General features: G+C 40.5%; 1 protein-coding gene across 1 annotated transcript in view; it reads left to right on the forward strand.

Annotated features, from left to right (window-relative positions):
- Positions 1 to 19754, forward strand: part of ehbp1 (EH domain binding protein 1) — a 131494-nt gene that overhangs the window by 88322 nt on the left and 23418 nt on the right. Inside the window, 6 exon segments of the mRNA XM_061690954.1 lie at positions 1415 to 1565; positions 4008 to 4223; positions 5661 to 5833; positions 8996 to 9134; positions 9203 to 9303; positions 12381 to 12504. Coding sequence (XP_061546938.1) covers positions 1415 to 1565; positions 4008 to 4223; positions 5661 to 5833; positions 8996 to 9134; positions 9203 to 9303; positions 12381 to 12504 — 904 coding nt within the window.

Consider the following 19754-nt stretch of genomic DNA (forward strand, 5'->3'; position numbering starts at 1 on the left):
TTTTTTTAACGCTCTCTTCTCTCACTTTTAATTCTTTGCGTCATCTTTTTCTCTATTTCCCCAACGTGTGTCTGCGTGTATGTGTGTCTGTGTCATTATCTCCTTAAAGGTGTGTTCCCATCTCCCTTTGGGCATCGCCTTGGGCACACACACACACACACACACACATACACTCACACACACGCACACACTCACAGAGTGCATTAAAGTTGCCTGCCTTGACAATACGGTCCCATTGTCCCCGGCGCCGACAATGGCTACAAACAAACAATTGACATGGAAATGGGGAGATGTAGCTCATTAGCAGGGCGCTGCTTGTTTTGTTAATGGATAAATGGGAGCCCCGCTTGAATGGGCCGGCACCTTAAAAAAACGAGAGAGAAAAAATCCCTCCTTCAATATGGAGAAGCCTGATTAACAGAAAACCACAGGGAGGGAGAAGAAGTTACTAAGAGAGTAACTTCTGGAGGTCGCGGCGCTTAAAGTGTGCACAAGATGTATTGTGCTAAATGTGTTGCTTTTACCTTTACAGCACATTACTGGCATTTTAAAATAATGACACCATGATGTGAGCGCTGATCTGTTTTTGTCAGGGATGGTCGTTATTTACCTGCCATTTAAGTGTTTGCTCTAACAGTTGCGTGTGGGGGTGCGCGCGTGTATGCGTGCGTTTGTGTGCACGCTATCAGTAGAAATTAGATTGGATCGCTGCTGAAAATGGCATTTCTGCCATTTAACTGATTACGATTGCTCAATACTGTATATGTGTAGATTGTGTGTGCATTTGTGTATGCTATGCTTATTTTTATTTGGCTTTGAAGTAAGTTCAATGGCGTCCATGCCGAACACAATCCTTCCAATAAAAATCAATAATGTTTCGAACAATTTGTCAAAACTGATAGCTTTGCGAATAAGTATGACTGTCCAGTATACGGAATTCCAATTTGCTAGCTATCGGACAAAATCTTTATGATGACTTTGTCTTTGAAAAACTCTAAAATGGGTCGAAATGAGCCTAAAATGGTGAGCTCAATTGGGCGGCGACCAGTTCAGGGTGTGGCCAGAGTCAGCTGCGATAGGCGCCAGCACGCCCGCGACCCTCGTGAGGATAAGCGGGACAGAAAATGGATGGCTGGGTGGATACATTTGGTTTGGAATGACCCTGTGAAATTGTCAAAATGAGCCTAAAATGGCCATTTAAACCAAAATGGTGTCTTTTCAGGCATGGGTCCTTCAGACTATTTTTGTGGGTATACCCATGTCAGGCATAACAACATGAAATTTGGTAGGTAAAGGAAATTGGCTGCAAGTACGGAATTTTCAAAAACATTGCGCGACACAAGACATTTGGAGGTTATTTCTGACCCTAAAATGTGGTTGCATGCCTGATCAATTTGATCATGTTTTTGTGCAGGAGAGGGACGCCGAGCGACGGCGGCAGTTGCGTGAGCGAGCCAGGCAGCTGATAGCAGAGGCTCGATCCGGAGTCAAAATGTCCGACATGAGTTTGGACGTGTCGGCTGGCAGCACCTTGAAGGGCGGCAAGGCTCCTGACTCGGCTGGAGGTCAAGACACACGCACACACACACACACACACACACACACTACTTGCTATGCTAACACTGTAACCGCACATTGCCATTACATTCTCTCAAGGGGTTCCGCTAATCCTTCGAAAAAAACAAAATGTAATTTTGCGTCGACCACGAGTCTGTATCACCCGGTAATTGTTAATCAACACAACACACTGCGACGCCAGTTTAGCTTCCCAGTAGCCAACCCGTCTAATAGCCGACCTGTCGGGTCTGTGAAACTGCCATTCACACTCCCCGCTGCTTTCCATTTTCCTACAAATGATGGAGTATTATGAAAATTAGCGTTATCAAAGCCTTTGCTGTCTTCGTTTGTGCCTGACGCATTAACGATAAACCAATGATTGACAGGTGAGTTTTTCGTCAGGAGTGTGATTTAAATCAAGGACGACAGCATACGTTTTCACGCGTTCAAAACTATTTAAACATTTCACAGACATATCAATACAAATTGTGTCATGTTTAATACTTGACTTTTCAAAGGCAAAGAAATTGAATATTAATTGTCAGTAATGGTGAATAGAGGCAAATATTCATAAAAACTCACTTTCTAAGTGGCTGAGAACTGTGAACAAAGACAAAAAAGGAAAACTAATTTTTTAAATGTCCAACACACCCGTGACCCTGGTGAGGATAAGTGGGATAGATGATGGATGAAAGGCCAAACACTTACACACCACTTAACACCTTTACATTTGGCAGGAAACAAGAAAAGCTCTTACTTACGGTGGTCCTAAAGTACCAACAAAGTGACAAATATGAAAACAAATTCATATAAAATGCGAAACGACCACATATTTGTATTTAGGGCGAACAACTGCAAAATTCAAAACAAAATCACATTTTATTCACGTTTAATTTACAAAAATAAGTACGTTTACAATTGAGTAAAACACATTTACAAAATGTAAAACATTTCACTCCAGAAGAAATGTACGTTTTGGAAAAACACAATTACAAACGCAAACAAATTGACATTATAAAATCCAAAGTCAAATTAAATTTAAAAAAATAATGATGCATTTGGGGAAAAAAACTGTAACAAAAAAACAAACTTACAAGCTACACTGTAAACGTCATACGAAAGTTAAAATAAAATTCACAAAAATTACAAAATTTACAAAACGCTTACAAATGAAATCTGGGGAAATCGCAATTCTCAAAACAAAATAGAGTAAAATTAACCAAGTATAAACTATTAAATGAGTTGAGTAAAATCAGATTCTTAGTTCTTCATTTTTGTTCATAACATTTTACTTGAAATTTAATTTTGGTTTAAATTTGATAACTATTTGAAAATATGTTCGATCGCTTGTAAAAGTGTTCCGCATTTATGAATTTGTTTTGTCACTTTGTTGGTACTTCCGGGCTACCGTACGTAATTTCTCTTCTTTAGGAGGAGTCAAGAAAATGGCTGACGCAAAGGAGGAATGTGATTGATTTATTTGCTTCTTCAGTGTGTCTGAATCGCAATAATTGTTGATCTCATTAAAAATGGAGCCGGGGAAAATGAAAAGGGAGGAGGAGGAAGAAGAAGAGGAGGAGAAGTGCTGTGGGCTGCGTTACACAAGGCCTGCCGAGCAGAACGGCTAATCCTAGCCTCTCTCTCCGTCCCTCACACTCCTTCAATGCAACTCAACCTAACCCCCCTCCACCCACCGTGTTTCTGCCCGCAAAGAAACTTTCCAACTCCAACGCCTTTAATTAAGCCCCAGCCACTTGCTAGCACGCTCCACATCGCAGCTAGAAAATTAAGAGGAAGGGAAAAAAATGAAAGGAAAATGCTGTTATTGTTTGTCTCTGTTCATTGTCAGGGAGTTTGTTGTATGGCGAGACATCAAACTTGGCCGTTGTGCTCCACCCACATGCAAAGACAAAAACTCAAAAGATTTTCCAAATTGAGTGTTATCGGTTTCGTTTACAATATTTAATTGTATTAGCACAAAATGTCTTTGAAGGACTCCTGTAAATGGCCAAAAGGAACTTCAAATTGGGACTTAAAACACAAATGGAAGACTTGCTTTTCAGAGATTTCCTTTTGAGACTTTTTTATGGGTCTACTCCTAATAGGCATGCCTACCACATTTCATGTTGCCAAGGGAATCTGGCTTTGGGGGCTGGATTTTCAAAATATTGCAGTCGGAGAAGTTTGTCTCTGAAACCCCCCTCGAAATTTAACCTCAACTTGACTGCTTCAATTCAAAATGGCAGACCTTTTATCTTCGCAGGCATGGCATCTTGAGATTTGTTTTTGTGGGGCTGCTCATGATGGGCATGTCTACCAAAGTTCATGTCGCTAAGGGAAACTATCTTCAGGGGCTGAATTTTCAAAAACCAACAAACTGTCCTTCCCTGCTATTTAACCTCCCCCCCTCCCCATTTCTTATCATGTCCTGTCGCACTAACAACCCACAGACATGTTGGATGATGGAGAAGAGGGTTGCCATGGCGATGAAGGCTTTTATAGTAAAAAGAGTGAGAACTTCAGTGTCGAGGGTGACACTGTTGACAGCGCAGCCTCCACGTCCGCCCTGGCTATTAACCCGCTGGAGGCCCCTCTCCCGGCTCCATCCAGCTGCAGCCAGGGGCCCCCGGAGCTTACTAACCCCACCTCTGAGCGAACATCCTCGGGTAAAGTTGCTGGCTGTGGTGCTGCATGGTTTGCCGTCTTGTGCTCCTCTTTCTAACACATTGCTTCCTTTCCACATATTTATATTAAGTTTTCTTTCACATATTTAGCTTTATTTAAGAAAAGTTGTTTTCAGGCAAAAAAGAAAACATCTAACCAAATCTGTGGACTTATTCATGTTTTGTGTTAGTATATTTGTGCTTTCCTGCTGATTTGTTATATGTGCAGGGGAGCATGTGGCGCCTCCAACAGAAAAACTTAAAAAAGACAGTCTTTTAAGTGCACTATCTCCACACCTTTGTTGTTGTTGTGTTGTGCTGCTTCTTCATTGATGTCGGACACGTTTGTTGTCGTCGTTTTCATGAAGGAGCTTAATAATTAAAAGTGGCAACATAGTGATGATCAGGCTGACTGAAGAAAAAAAACAACAACATAAGAGTCCATAGATATGTTGGAAAAAGCTTCACTTTTAACTCACATAGCAATTAGAAAACATTGTTTTTTTTAAATTGCATTGGATTTATCTAAAAGTGACATAGCATGTACCAGACAAAAAAAACAGAATTGTATTAAATATTTATATTTTTAATTTTCTGAAAAAGTAAATGTAATTTTATTAACAAGAAATACCATAAATGTTTTTCAAATACAAATACAAAAAAGTATAAGACATTTAAAATACAAAATAATATGCTAAATGTAATATATATTGTGTGTATATGTAACTTACACTAGCATTTTAAGTGTCTTAAAACTAAGGAGACGGAGTTTTTAAAAAAATAATTATCTTGAATTGCATGGTATTATTTCTTTGATTTGATTTATTCTGCTATTAAAATGTCTTATTTATAGCACAATACCCTTACTTCATTTATACGCATGAATATTCAGTGACATATGACATTCAATCTTAGCTATAAAGTCCCAAAAAGATTGAAAATTAATCTTCAAAGTGTTTGAATTTGACTTCAGAAATGTTGCACAGACACTGTTATCAATATTCCTCCAACAAAATGTATAGAAATAGCCGCAGAATGTCCGTATGTTCAATTGCAGTCAGACGTCACGCATGCATCAGGTTATGAGGTGACACATGAAAAGGTCTCCCTGCTCCGCTTTCATGTCCCTCCGTGCAGCGCTGCAGCCTGGCAGGAGTGCTGTGCTCACCACTCCTTCCCTGCGAGCAGCCTCTGGAAGGTGATGCAACTGAGGAGAATAATCACATGTACGGCAACAATCAATGAAAATTGACATTGTGGCCAGGCAGGTGCATTTACTCAACTGCAGATGGGGGAGGTTGTAACTATTGTTGTAACAATTAAAGACTCAAAGATCCTCTAACTTGAGATGGAAAAGTAGCCTGTGTGTGTGTGAGTGAAATAACAGTGTATGTGCATGTAAGGTTTAAATCGTGTATTTTCTCTGTGTGTGTGTTTCAGGAGCAAACAGAAAGCACGTAGACCTGAAGCTGAAGAAACTGAGTGAGGTCAGACCTAGCGCCCTCACCGCCAATGCCAGTCCTTCATCCCCGTCCTCCTCTTCTTCCTCCTCTACACCCACTGCCACCTCCTCCTCCTCCTCCGCCTCGCCGCTCAGCCCTACAGATGGAGCGGTACGTACTATGGGACACTATGGAACTTGACATCATAGGGGACATGAGGGGACAAAATAGGACATAGTGAATCACAGTAGGGGCCACATCTTTTATTTGATATAATTGGGTCATCACCGGACAAAGTTAGACATAAGGGGGCAAAATGTGAGCATATGTGACATAATAGGGGGACATTATGGGACAATATGTGATATAATAGGGGACACTGGGACAGACTAGGACATAGAGACATAATAGGGGACACTAGTTTACATAATAGGGGACATTAATGGGCAAAATGAGACCTAATAGGTGACACTATGGGACGTGACATAATAGGGGATATTATGGGACAAGAGTTGACATAACAGGGGACACTATGCGACAAAATAGGACATGATGAGACACAATAGGGGGCAAAGTGGCAATATGTGTCATAAAAGGAGACGTGGGACACAATTTGACAAAATGAGATAATGAACATTACAGCATATAATAGGGGTGGACAATACGACAATGGACAAAATGGATCATAATGGGGACATTGTGGGATACTATTTGACATAATAGGCCATTAGTGGGCACTATTTGACAAAATGGGACATGATGAGACAATAGGGGACACTATGGAACAAAATTAGACAATACAGGGGACTCTTATGTGCCAAAATGGGAATATACGTACCTGTAAGTTTCTTCAAAAGTGCCATCGATCAGGCCCATTGAACCCAGCTGTCGCACTGCTCAAAGTGTGTGCGCGCGCATATTTGCGTCTGACGTGTGGATGCTCACCTGTGCTGTAACATTAGTAGCACCAGTCACTATTGACTGTGACCTTCTCCAGTGTAAGTCTGTGTATCTTCTGATGTGAATATTGAGTCGGCGCAGTCTTAACATCACTTTAATGGATTGATGGGAATGTCAAGTCGAATAAGGTGACTGTCTGTGTGTGTGTGTGTTTGTGTGTGTGTGTGTGTGTGTGGTGTGTGTGTGTGTGTGTTATGGTGACACCTTGATCATCGATTCACATAAACACCCTCTTGTGTTCAAAGCCAAAAAGGGTCTTAGTCCTTTGCAGGCACTGGAGTGACACGGTGTGTGTGGATGAGTGTGTGTGTGTGTTTTACGTATGGTGCAGGATTGCGCATGAGATTTCCACTATATTTTGTTGGACTGGCCCACGGAGGAGGGCCAGCCAAAATTGCGGGGGTGTATCTGGCAATGACTTTTCTCTTTACAGGGGTTCCTTGACTTACGAGTTTTAGTTCTGTGACCATGCTTGTAACTCAAAATGCCTGTATCGCAAGTCATCTTTCCCCATTGAAATGAAAGGAAATGCCATTAATCCGTTCCAGCCGTGTTTTTCATCTGAAATATACGAGTCTACAGTATTGTACTTTATAAAAACAAAGTAATAACATCATTAAATTGACTGTAAAGACTTACAGTTTTTGATTTTCACACTTTAATTCAATGAGACTCCTTCTGATGTGTGCTTTTGGCCACCACTATAATATAAACAGACATGCTACATATAGATTTGAGGAGGAAACGCAGACGTTCACAACTGAGATGCAGTAATATGAGTCATTATTTGCAAAGGATAAAGAATATATGCCAGTGAGTATTGTTGTCTGTTGCAACATTCCGAGTTCAAATGCAAGTTGTTTAAAACGTTTAGAACTACCGCAACATTGTTGCTAGTCTTAATAGCCCGTCTGTGGCATTTTGCATTATGTGTAGGCAGTAAGCTAGCAGACTTTCAGAGCCAAAGTTATGTGATTTAGTTAAATACACAAGGTGTAATTCTTTTTTGAATCTTTAGTTTGACAGTAATCTTCAACTGGGAGTAGCATTAAACAGCTTGAATGCCTTTTGTAAAGAATTGTTCACTATGACACAAAGGACTTTCTTCAAGCTCCCACTAAAAATAAGCATAGGTTATACCAATGTGCTTCAAGAAGGAGAGGTACTGTAGTATAACTTTTTTGCGTCTGCCAAAATGTTAAATTGGCCTGTCGTGCATTGTAATTCATCAGTAAATTTGCCTGGGCGTAACTGGACGTGCTTTTTTAGTTACTTATCCAAGCGAACAGAAAAAGAAGAGACTTAATTGCTGGCATTGTGAGCCAACAATCGAAAGCGAAGTTAACGAGTCCTGCTTGTGCGCATGCCGTTTGACTATCTGCTGCTGTCTCAAGCGGTGGAACATGTTTGCCCCTAATTGCCGACTTTTATTACACTTTTGGCCATCCTATTAGCGTTAGCGGTCGCCTCCGTTGCTTTCTTTTTCCACTCGGCTTGGCTCATTTGGAAGCGCACTAATAAAATGTTTTCACTTTGTGCAGGTTTTTTTGTGGGGGGGGGGGGGGGGGGTGATAGCGGGAGAAACGAGCATGCAGCATTTTAACACGTGTTCACGTTGAAAACAATCACCTTTTTGCCCTTTTTACATAATTTGAATATATTTTCTGGCTCTGGGTTTTGTTGAAAGTCAAGTTAATTGCCTCCTTTTTGCATCTCCCCTGAGTGTGTGGATGATTTGTGTGTGTGTGTGTGTTTGTATTCATGGACGCAAACAAACAGCAACCATGTTGTTAAGGTATCACGTTCTAGCAGACGTTGCGCAGAGCTCTGGCAGCAGGTGTGTTTGCGCACACGTGTTTACATGTACACTAATGTTGTGCATCTTTGGCGTGTGTACTTTTGCTCACAGTTGTGAGAGCAAGCCTGGTTGGTTTGTTTGTTGCAAGGTTAATTTATTTGGGGTGGCTTGCTTGGTATGATTGGTTGGTTAGATTTTTTTGGGGGGTGGTTTGTTCATTCGTTTTTTTGGGTTTTGTTTGCCTTGTGGTTGATCTGTTTTTTTGTTTGTTTGTTTGATTGGTTGATAGACTATCTGTGGTTGATTGGTTCGCCAGTCAGTCGGCTAGTTGGCAGATCGTTTTGTTGGTTGGTATTTTATATTTGGTTGAGTGGGTCATTCATTTTTTGTTTGTTTTACTGGTGTGTTTTGTTGGTTGTATGGTTGGTTGCTTCTTGTTTATACTTTTGCTGATTGGCTCTCAACAGTTTGAGCGAGCTTTATTCTCACTTCAGTGTAATTTGACATCAACAGATAAGCACTGGTTGTCATCTCGTGGTCGTCCAATAGTCTTCTTCATTTTGTATGTTGTACAGAATAATGCGGAGCAGCTGCGAGCAGAGCGACTGCGCCGCGCCACCGAGAGGCTGCGTAGCCCTGTGGTCTTCAACAAGGACTCTGCGGTCAGGAAGACGCAGCTCAAGTCCTTCAGTCAGTACGTGGACAACAGACCAGGTGCGTCCATCCCCTCAGATTACGAGTCATTTCGAGGACAATTTAATCACGTTGCTTGCTTTCCGCAGAGGTGAAAAGACAGAAGTCTGCTCCTGAGGATATGAAGAAGGCCGAGGAGGACGACTGGTCGGAGTCGGGGATCGACATCTTTAGACCGTTTGAGGAAGAGGTTTGTTTGTTTGTTTGTCAAATCAGCTTTCCCCCGCCCCCTAACCCTCCCTGGCCATACTATTAGGTACAACTAATGATGTATGTCAGTGACCTGAAACTAATGTGAGTGGTGCAATCTAGTTGTTTCTTATCAAGTTAACTCAGGAAAAAAAACAAATATAAATATATATATATATATATACTTTCTACACTTTTGTTTGTTTCCTGTTTCTCGTATGATCTCTCCAAACTCCAAGAATGGTTTCCCTTTTTGCGGGTTTATGGATGATACAGTACACCAAAAATCGGTACATACATTGGTTTTAATATCATGGTTAAGTTCACATTGGGTACAGTAAAGGAACAAAATGCGAAACATAAAAGTGATTTTTTTTTGGTGTAAGGAGGAATGTATTTAATGAAACTTCTAGCAGTACACTCTAATAAATGAAAGATTGTCAAGTAAACAAAACAATGTATACATTGAAATCCAAAATGAATATTTAATGACATAAAACTGCTCAAATCTTTTCTTTGTAGTGAAGTGAAGTACAATGTCAACAGCTTGCCATCTTTTGGAGGAAACTGAACAATGGAGACAGTGAAGTGCAATTTGATATTATACAAGAACACAACCCTAATTGATGCATATTATTATTTTATTCTGTCTTCTTTTTTAGAAAACAAAGGATGTACCACATTGACCCTAAATGAAGGCCTGTTATTTGAAGTGGAGGGGGGGCTTTCCCCCCCAAACCCTCGGAATTTACTTTGAGTGTATACACGTTACACACACACATACACACGCACGCACACACACACTCCTCTTGGCTTGTTTAAACTTGAGTGTGTGTCCGTCAGAATGCTATAATTTCAATGCGTGTCTCTTCTCGAGCAGCCCTCTCTCCTCTATCGGCGACCCCACACCCTGCGCCCCCGCACATGCGCACACACACACACGCGCACACACACATACCGCCGCCCGGGCTCCAGGGTTAATGGGTGTTGAACCTTTCCATTATCCCGATCAGCCAAGAATTACCTGCTGAATGATGTTTGCATTAATATAATATATATGGTAATTTCCCTGCTCTTAATTACGGCCGGGCCGAGCGCGGCAAGGGGAGTGGGCTGATCATGTGTAAAATTGATTTGCCAAGGAGAAAAATATGGCGATAGAGCGAAAGGAAAGGGAGGAGAGCTACTGGGAATTGCAAACACACAGGCAGGGAGGGAAAAGTGCTTGCCTGGGTGGAACAAGAGGGGAAAAAACAAAGTTTCACACTAGTTTGTCTTCCCATTAAGCAGAAAAAGAGCATCAGCAGTGAAATATATATATATATATATATATATATATATATATATATATATATATGTGTGTGTGTGTGCGTGCGTGTGAACATTTCCATCACTCTGTTGAATAGCAAGCACAAACATGTCTGAAATGGAGGCCGTGTAACATTTAAAAGAATAATAAATGTGTGTGTAACTAGATTGTTTGAAAGTAGACTTTCATATCAAATTCACTAAATTGGACTTTTGTGAAGCCACACCCACCCTAAATTCAGACTGGCCAATCACAGCCCAGAAGTCAGACACTTTCCCAGTGGTGTTCCGTTGTATTCGAGTATGACATCTTAGCCATTTACAATATAAAGGTAAGCTTTGCAACCAATAAAGCAATACACAGTTATTTACCTCCCTCGAAAATGAACAGGCGAAATGCTTTTGCTATGCTACCTACGTGCTACACTAATGAGGCTAATTGCGTGCTCCTGGTTCCAACGTTTGTATAGGCTTGTAAATACACAAAGGCAATTTTTTAAAAAGCATTAAAAGTTCATGAAATAAATGTTTTTTAAAAATTTTAATCTAAAACTCCACCTATTTTCTCATCCTACGGAAGCTTGCGGCGTGATTGTCACCTACATTTAGTGATTTCTTTTTCAGACAATAATGAGTGAAAATAGTGAGGGTAGATACATTTGAGTAAGCTTGTTTTGTTAAAATCGATTGCTGTAATGTTTCGTTGCAGAAGGAAGGCAGCCGCATGGGGTAAGTGTGTGCAGATACATTTTCGCCTGTGTGGACAGGTTGAGTCGGCTCATTGTTGTATTGATTGCATCGGTCACCTTTAAAAAAAAAAAAATAATAAATAAATAAAATAAGTTTGTGAAGATGACGTAACACGAGTTTTCTTCTGTGACGTTAAAGGCTTTTTGTATTGTCGGTGGCGTCGCGTGACCGCGAACTTTGATGGGCACGGCTGTCAACACGGCGAACACCAGCTAGCTGTGTTGGTACCATTTTAATGAATTGCAGCACAATAAATTTGCCATTTTATGAGCATATTAGCGATTGAACATAATGTGTTGGTGTTGTTTTAATGTGAGTGTGCAATGGTGTATGATAGCTATATAAAGTATAATACCATCTTGAACAAAACGGTGTTTGAAAACTCAAGCAAGATGTCTTTTTTTATTTTCCTGAAAAGTTATCATTTTGGAGGAGGGGGGATTCCACCCGACAGTGACCATGTTATGTTAAATATGAGTGAATCCTGTCGGTTAATAGTATAGCAAAAGATACATAGAGAACTTTAACATTAAGCTCACTGACTTTCGTAACTTAATGTGATTTGGTTGAATACACAACGTGGAAATCTCATTGTTTTAAATTTCAACTGAGACTGGTAATACACTGTTTGAAATGTCTTTTTTTTAAGAATTGGTCACTAGCTGCTAGCTTGTTGTGAGGTTTTCTGCCACCATTTAGCGCTCATAGCCCAAGACCAAAAAATGGCCACGCGATAGCTCATATCGCTAAAAGGTCCTCAGTCGGGTCACTCGTAAGTCAAGCTACCACTGTACGGCTTGCAGACCCTTGGGCGTCCTGGTACCCCAGTTTGAGAACCACTGTGGAAGACAACAAGAAGTGTGAACAGCTATGAAAAGGTAGCCATACTCGTGTTTGAACTTTTTTTGGGGTGTCGGTGGGGACTCCTTTTGTATTGTTGTTTCGCGAGGACGTCTCGATGATGAGAGACACCCTCTGTCACTCATTCTCACACTTTCTCTCTGTCTCTCCGTCTCTCAGAAGGCGTTCAAAGACACCAGTCAGTATGTGGTGGGCGAGCTGTCGGCGCTGGAGAGCGAGCAGCGGCACATCGACGCCCGGGCGGCTCGCGTGGAGAAGAGGCTGCGCTATCTCATGGACACAGGTACCCGAGCCCAATTACGCTGGGGAAAAAAAAAAGTGTTTTGCCAAATTGAACGCACACACACACACACACACACACACACACACAGAGTGAGAGAGTGGGGAGTTAGCGTGAGAGGGAATCTTTGAAGCCCCCCTCTCCCTGTGAGAGAGGGGAGTGGGGGAGACCTCTCTGGGCCGGGGTGATAAGGGACCCCTTCATGGGGGAAATGATAACTGGGTGTGATAGCGGCCCAAAGTCTGCGCCGCCGCCGTTTGGTCGGGTTTGCCAGCCGGCCGGCCCTGCGTTCGCTCACTATTGAACAGCGCGCTCAACCGTGCACACACACACACACACACACACACACACCCTCCTCGCCCTAGTACATATCTGGCCTTGCTTGATATGCTGTGTAAGGGAAGACGGGGGTGAGTTAAAGGGAAGCAAAAGCGATGAGGGAGGGAGGAGGGGTTGGGAGGCAACACAACACGTGCGTCGACACACTTTACAAATCCTCACGTATACACCCCCACGTACACATTGCGGCCCCCGCTTTTTTGGCAGGCGGAGTTTGTACGATTTGTCCGCGGGGTAAAGCCTTGTTAGGACACAAGCCAAAAAAGGAAAAGAAAAGAGTGGCCCCGCTTGCATATGAAATTGGAGAAAAGCGACACCTGTTTGTGCCACTAAACCGTAGGCATATCTGTAAAATGTTGATCTTTACAAAAAGTGCCGCTACAGCCTTAGATTTGTTTGACTACAGGCAATAGGGACCAAGTTTTGTCCAAAATAGAAAAAATCTGCAAGTAATGGACACTCCCCCATAAAGGTTTATACTGTACTCTAATTGCCTGTAGAGGCCACAAGATGGCGGCAAAGCAATACTTTTATAGAATGGAGTTTTTTATAGAATAGACATATTCGCGAATGCACAAACACGAATATTTAGGGGCTGACGTCACCTATTATTTTTACGAATTATTAACCAATTTAATGTGCAAAAATAGCTTGAGAACAAATGTATTAATTCTCTAGGACACTTGAACTGTCTGAAAAGTGTCGTAAAACTGGCTCTGACTCTGCGGGAGCCATGCGGCATAATGTCGCCTCAAGATAGTCTGGAACTTTTTTTCGGACAATATCAAGTAAAATAGCTTAGATATATTTGAGTAAGTCTGTTCTGTTAAAAATTGATTGCTGTAATGCTTTGGTGTAGAAGGTACAGTGGGAACGAAAAGTTTTCAGACCCCCTTAATTCTTTCACTCTTTGTTATATTGCAGCCATTTGTTAAAATTATTTAAGTTCATTTTTTTCCTCATTAATGTACACACAGGACCCCATATTGACAGAAAAAAACGTAATTGTTGACATGTTTGCTGATTTATTAAGAAAGAAAAACTGAAATATCACGCAGCCATAAGTATTGAGACCTCCTTAAATGTTTCACTCGTTGTTATATTGGAGCCATTTTCTAAAATCATTTATTCATTTTTTTCCCCCTCATTAATGTACACACAGCACCCCATATTGACAGAAAAAATGGAATTGTTTAATTTTTTGCAATTTATTATAAAAGAAAAACTGAAATATCACACAGCCATAAGTATTTAGATCCTTTGCTGTTACACATATATTTAACTCGGGTGCTGTCCATTTCTTCCCGTCATCCTTAAGATGGTTCTACACCTTCATTGGAGTCCAGTTGTGTTTGATTATACTGATTGGACTTGATTAGGAAAGCCACACCCCTGTCTATATAAGACCTTACAGCTCACAGTGCATCTCGGAGCAAATGAGACTCAGACTGGGCCGAAGGTTCACCTTCCAACAAGACAATGACCCTAAGCACACAGCTAAAATCCCGAAGGAGTGGCTTCAGAACAACTCTGTGACTGTTTTTGAATGGCCCAGCCAGAGCCCTGACTTAAACCCAATTGAGCATCTCTGGAAATACCTGAAAATGGCTGCCCACCAACGTTCACCATCCAACCTGACAAATCCCCAAATCCAGGTGTGAAAAACTTGTTGCATCATTCCCAAAAACACTCATGGCGGTATTAGCTCAAAACGGCGCTTCTACTAAATACTGAGCAAAGGGTCTGAATGCTTATGGCTGTGTGATATTTCAGTTTGTATTTTTTAACAAATCTGCAATTCAGTTTTTTTCTGTCAATATGGGGTGCTGTGTGTACATTAATGTGAAAATAAAGAACTTAAATGAACTTAGCAAATGGCTGCAATATAAAAAAGAGTGAAACATTTAAGGGGGTCTGAATAATTTCCGTACCCACTGTACGCTTGCGTGCAGATTCATTTTCGTCTATTGCACTGCCTAGTCAGCTCATCGTGTTTTTTATTGCATCACTCATGAGGCTAAGACATTACCTATTTAATCAATAACAGCATAATAACTTATGGAATTTATTTATTTATGTGCGAATTAAATTACGGATCGAACATTTTAGAGTGGTAAAATGTTGATGTTGGTGCAAGACAGTATATGATAATATAAAGTGCAATGCAAACTTGAGCAATGTGGTGTTTGGTGACTCAAGCAAGAAGGCGTTTTTTGTTTTTTTGTTTTTTGTTTTTTTATTTCTTGACCTCCTTTTGCCAGAGGCTGAGCTGCACTGTATTTGTTTGTAGTAGCATCTGGCAGTTACACTTAACCACTATGTTCCTTGTGTAAACTCCGTACACTTCTGTACCGTACCGAAAAATCTGATTGACTACATCTGTAATTGTTTACCACGATGATTTTCTAGTTTAGTGTGGAAAGAAAGCAACAAGGTATTTCCGCTAAGCTTCCCCATCCCATTTGTCTCCTCATATCAAGACTATCTTCTTCTTTGTGCCTTCTTTCCTCCCCCCTGCCAGAGCGACTGCCATTGTGTCCCCTGCAAGCTTATTTACTCCCAAAGATTTATTTTTGTAAATGTATATATTTATTTATATATACTGTATGTGTGTGTGCCTCCACCTCTGTAGAATCCCATGAAAAGGGACAAGGACAAAAAGGATAGGAGGGAGCAAAATTCACTTTGTAGGTGAAGTGGAAAGGAGAAAATGTGCTTTACACAAGCCACCAGACAGCAAATAATAGCGTGGCGTTGTCGTTGGCTTATATCCAGTCGAGTTATTTCCGTATTCGTACCCTACCAGCTATAAATCGGGTTTTTTTTGCCTCATACGTTAGATTTTCCCAAAATCCTCCAGATGTGACTGTTTCTTAAATATTGAATATCTACAGAGTAGAATATAAATTGGAATTGCTTCATTAAGTTCAACAAGTAAATGATAAAAATAAATCAATTCTACTGCTAATATTCAATAAAAAAAACTCAGAGAACTATGAAAAACAATACATTCTTACTTAAATCATAAAATTGACTCATTAAAGGAGATTAGCATTAAAAAAAAAATCTGATAATGATATTAAATGAAAATTAAACAAAAACATTTAGGAGATTATAAAGTAAATATAATCAAATTTCCTGGTAAAAGTAAATATACAAATTAACTTTAAAAAATACAGTTAAAAATAATTTTACTAATAAAAATTAGAAATAAAATGTACTCATGAAAGGCAATTGGCAATAGTACATTCACACATTCAATTACTGCCAAATATAGTTGAATAATAATGGAATCTACGGCAATCAATTATTTAAAAAAAATCAATAAAATTGTCACAGTTACGGAAGTAAAAAGCAAAACATTATCATGTAATAAAATAATAATAATAATATAATTAAATAATAAAAAGACTAATTTAATTTAAAATATAAAATGTCTTGCGGCACCGTTCTCTGACTCAATTTCATATTTCTCTTACGTTTGTCATGAATATTTTCATGCCTATAGCGTTCAAGCAAATTTTTGCGTGTATTCAATAAAGATATTCACGAATAACTCAATGTGTGCATGCGTGATCTCCCTTTTAGACTATATATACTCGTTGTTGTTGTGATTTTACCACACATTCTGACCTCTTAATTGTCTGAAATAATCGTCATTTGTACTGTCACCCGTTGCTATCCTTTAGCAACTTGCTGGAATTTAAACCATCTTGTTGATTTGAATGAGTCTTCCAGCCTGTCGTCCTTAATGAGATGTCCACCCACCTCTTTAGAAAGACAATGGAGGCCATTAGTGGTGCCAGAGAATAGACGTGTGGCACTAAAACACACAAATATTCCTGGTGTATGACAATAGGCCTCATCCATATTCGGCAGGTGTAGGCTGAGCCGCGTGCTAATGCCGGTGCTAATGTGTGAAGGACAGCGCTCCCAGCAGTGCAAGAATAACAAGTTCATTAGTGCACAGGCGGCACTGTCACAGGAATTCAAATTCCCCCCACGCCCCTGCCTCCTGATTGGACGGCAGCCGACGCTCATTAGAGCCCCGCAGTAATTAAGAGTTGTTAGAAAGTGAATTCTCCAACCGCAGATTAGGAAATTAAACTATTTACTGATTACATATTAATAGAAGACAACAATGGCGCTCGCCATAAGCTTGGAAGGCAACCAAGGAATAAATCTGTGTACTTAATTACCACAAACAATGGACGCATGGAAATGGGAGTTTGACGCGCGCACACTCCCCTGCTGTAATGTGTGTGATATCAGAAGACACTTGACAATTCTTGTTCAATTATCTCTATTATTTAATGTGCTGTGAACTGCCGCTGAGTAAATAAATTACCCACCCCAATTACTTTGGAGGCATCTGGGGAGGCCTGACGCCTAATAGAAAATGCCGCCCAACGCCGCATTGTGCCCCAACCGGGGTGGGGGGGGCCTTGTGGGTGGGGGTGGGGGTGGGGGTAGAGGAGGTTATGAGGACGGTAGACTTGTAACGGCACGCCAGAAATTAGCGTTTGGTGTGTACCTTGATTTTGAGGTATAATAATAGCGACGAATAATAGAGGATAGCTTGCAAAAAAAAACTGTGATTATGTGGGGAACACTGTATAATGATATAGGATTAAATGTACTGAAATGAAAAGAAGATTCTAAACTAACAACAGAAAAAATGCTCCTCATCACGCCTAATTTCCATTCAAGTAGAATAATAAAATAGTTTCTAATGCAGTTAGACATTAGATATGAATAATACAGAGGATCCTCGATTTATGACGTAGTTCCGTTGCTAAAACACGTTGCAACCTGATTTTGTATTTAAGCCTGAACACAAACCAGCCCAGGAGTGGACAAACTTGGGCGCTCAAAGGCCGCATTTGTTTTAAAATTGACTGATGCACGAGGTCATGCGTGGATAAGTTTACATGCAAAGGTTAGTTAAAAATTTGTTCAAACTACATATGTAAAATAGTTTAATTTAATACTAAAATAATAAAGTTATATAAAATAGAAATAATATCTTCTATCACTAACCTATGCTAGCGCTGTAGTGGAGTCATAATTGCAGTAAATGTTTGTATGAAAAAAATCTATTCCAGGCCATCAATATTTAAAAAACATCTAAGGAAATACACAACAAAAAAGAGACCAATTCGATTTTCATATATATTCTGATATATGGGTACTGCATCTTAACTGCAAAACGTATATCCAGGACATTGAAAACTGAGCAACTACTGTAAAAATGGGCTCTTATAAATGCTAACATGTAGCCACCAAGCATCACAGTGTAATGGATCCACGAACGTATCATGGCAGTGTGATTTACACTCTTTAAAATGCACGCTGTAAGCTTGAAGGCACACAAATGTACGTACAGTACATAGTGAGCAGGGGTTTCCTTCCAACGACAGTCCAGTGGGCGCTGTGTAGGCAGATAGGCCGCACGTGTAAAATACAAGGCGCTCTTCTGCTCTCGTCTCCTGGCAGACACAAAAACAGATTAAAGGAAGGAGAAGAAAAAGGCAAAAAAAAAACACCGTCAATCTTATCAGCTGCCGAGTGCGATTTTTAAACATATGTTAATCTCCTCTCCTCCTCGCCGCTTGTTTATCGCTTATCAAACATGGCGCTAGGTGACGGCCAGCTTTGTGGCCGCGCTATAAGTGCCATTATTGGGGATAATTGCGGCCATTGTGGCAGGTGATACCGCCGTTTCGAAAACGGGACTTGTGGGTAAATAGGAGACATATTCAAAAAGGGGATTTTGTGTGCAAAAGGCTACACGACGCATTTGAATGCTTCTTCATCCTCTCAGCTTAACCTTCAGTACGCCAACAAAAGCCTGGCAGAGGAACAATGCTAACCGAGGTCACAAGCAAACATGAATAACTAAAACCACCGTATTCATGTATATGTTTAGTTTGTCAGGGCAGGAGTGAACTTCTGTTAGTTGTGTAATGTTTAGCCTCATCTCATATATGAATGAGTAGAAATGTGGTGTTAATGTAAATGTTAAGTTTGTCAGGGCAGGAGTGCTCTCCTTTTATGTTTGTTGCGCTGCGCTTCATCTCGTACATGAATGACTAAAAATGTGGTGTCCATGTAAATTTTCAAATTTGTCAGGGCAGGAGTGCACACCTACTGTATTTGTGTGACTAAAATAAGTGTGGCACTCATTTACATTTAAATTTTGTCGGGGCAGGAGTGTCATGTCTTGGCAGTAGTCTTCACTCATATAGCTGAATACCATGGCACACATGTAAATGTTAAGTTTCTCAAGGCAGGAGTGCATTCCTATTATTTGTGTAGCATTTAGCTTCATCTAATGTATAGATGATTAAAACCTTGGTATTAATGCATATGTAAAATTCGTCATGGACCACTTGTGTAGCATTTGGCTTCATCTCATGTGTGAATGACTAAAACTGTGGTACAGCGGAACCTCGTTTTAACAGACTAATTGGGGGTCACTTGGTTGAGGAAGCACTTTTTTTTCGTGACCTACAAAATTGGTGTAAATAAATGTAATAATGTTTGAAAAGTTGACCTAAACTTACCTTAAAAGAGTGCAGTGATGGTCTAATAGTGCTGCGAAAGTGTCATGATTACTGGTGCTTGGGAGGGGTGATAATGGCGTGCTGGTGGGAGAACGTAACTGTGCCACGGTGGCGAGTCAGCGTCGCTTTCATGAGCCGCAAGTTAAGCGCTTCCGTTTCCCACCCCCTTTTACTATTAGATGGCATAGAGAAGGGCTTGACAAAAAAACAACTTTATACTGTACCAAAATCAGTATGGGATGTTCTAGATACAGCGAGTAAACTTGAATAAACCACATTAATTTATATAAATAGGTAGATCCGACACGCCCCTTTTCAGCTGCGTGTCTAGAACGATGCTAAGCTAAT

Source organism: Phycodurus eques, chromosome 11 (assembly GCF_024500275.1).
Source record: "Phycodurus eques isolate BA_2022a chromosome 11, UOR_Pequ_1.1, whole genome shotgun sequence".
Lineage (NCBI taxonomy): Eukaryota > Metazoa > Chordata > Actinopteri > Syngnathiformes > Syngnathidae > Phycodurus > Phycodurus eques.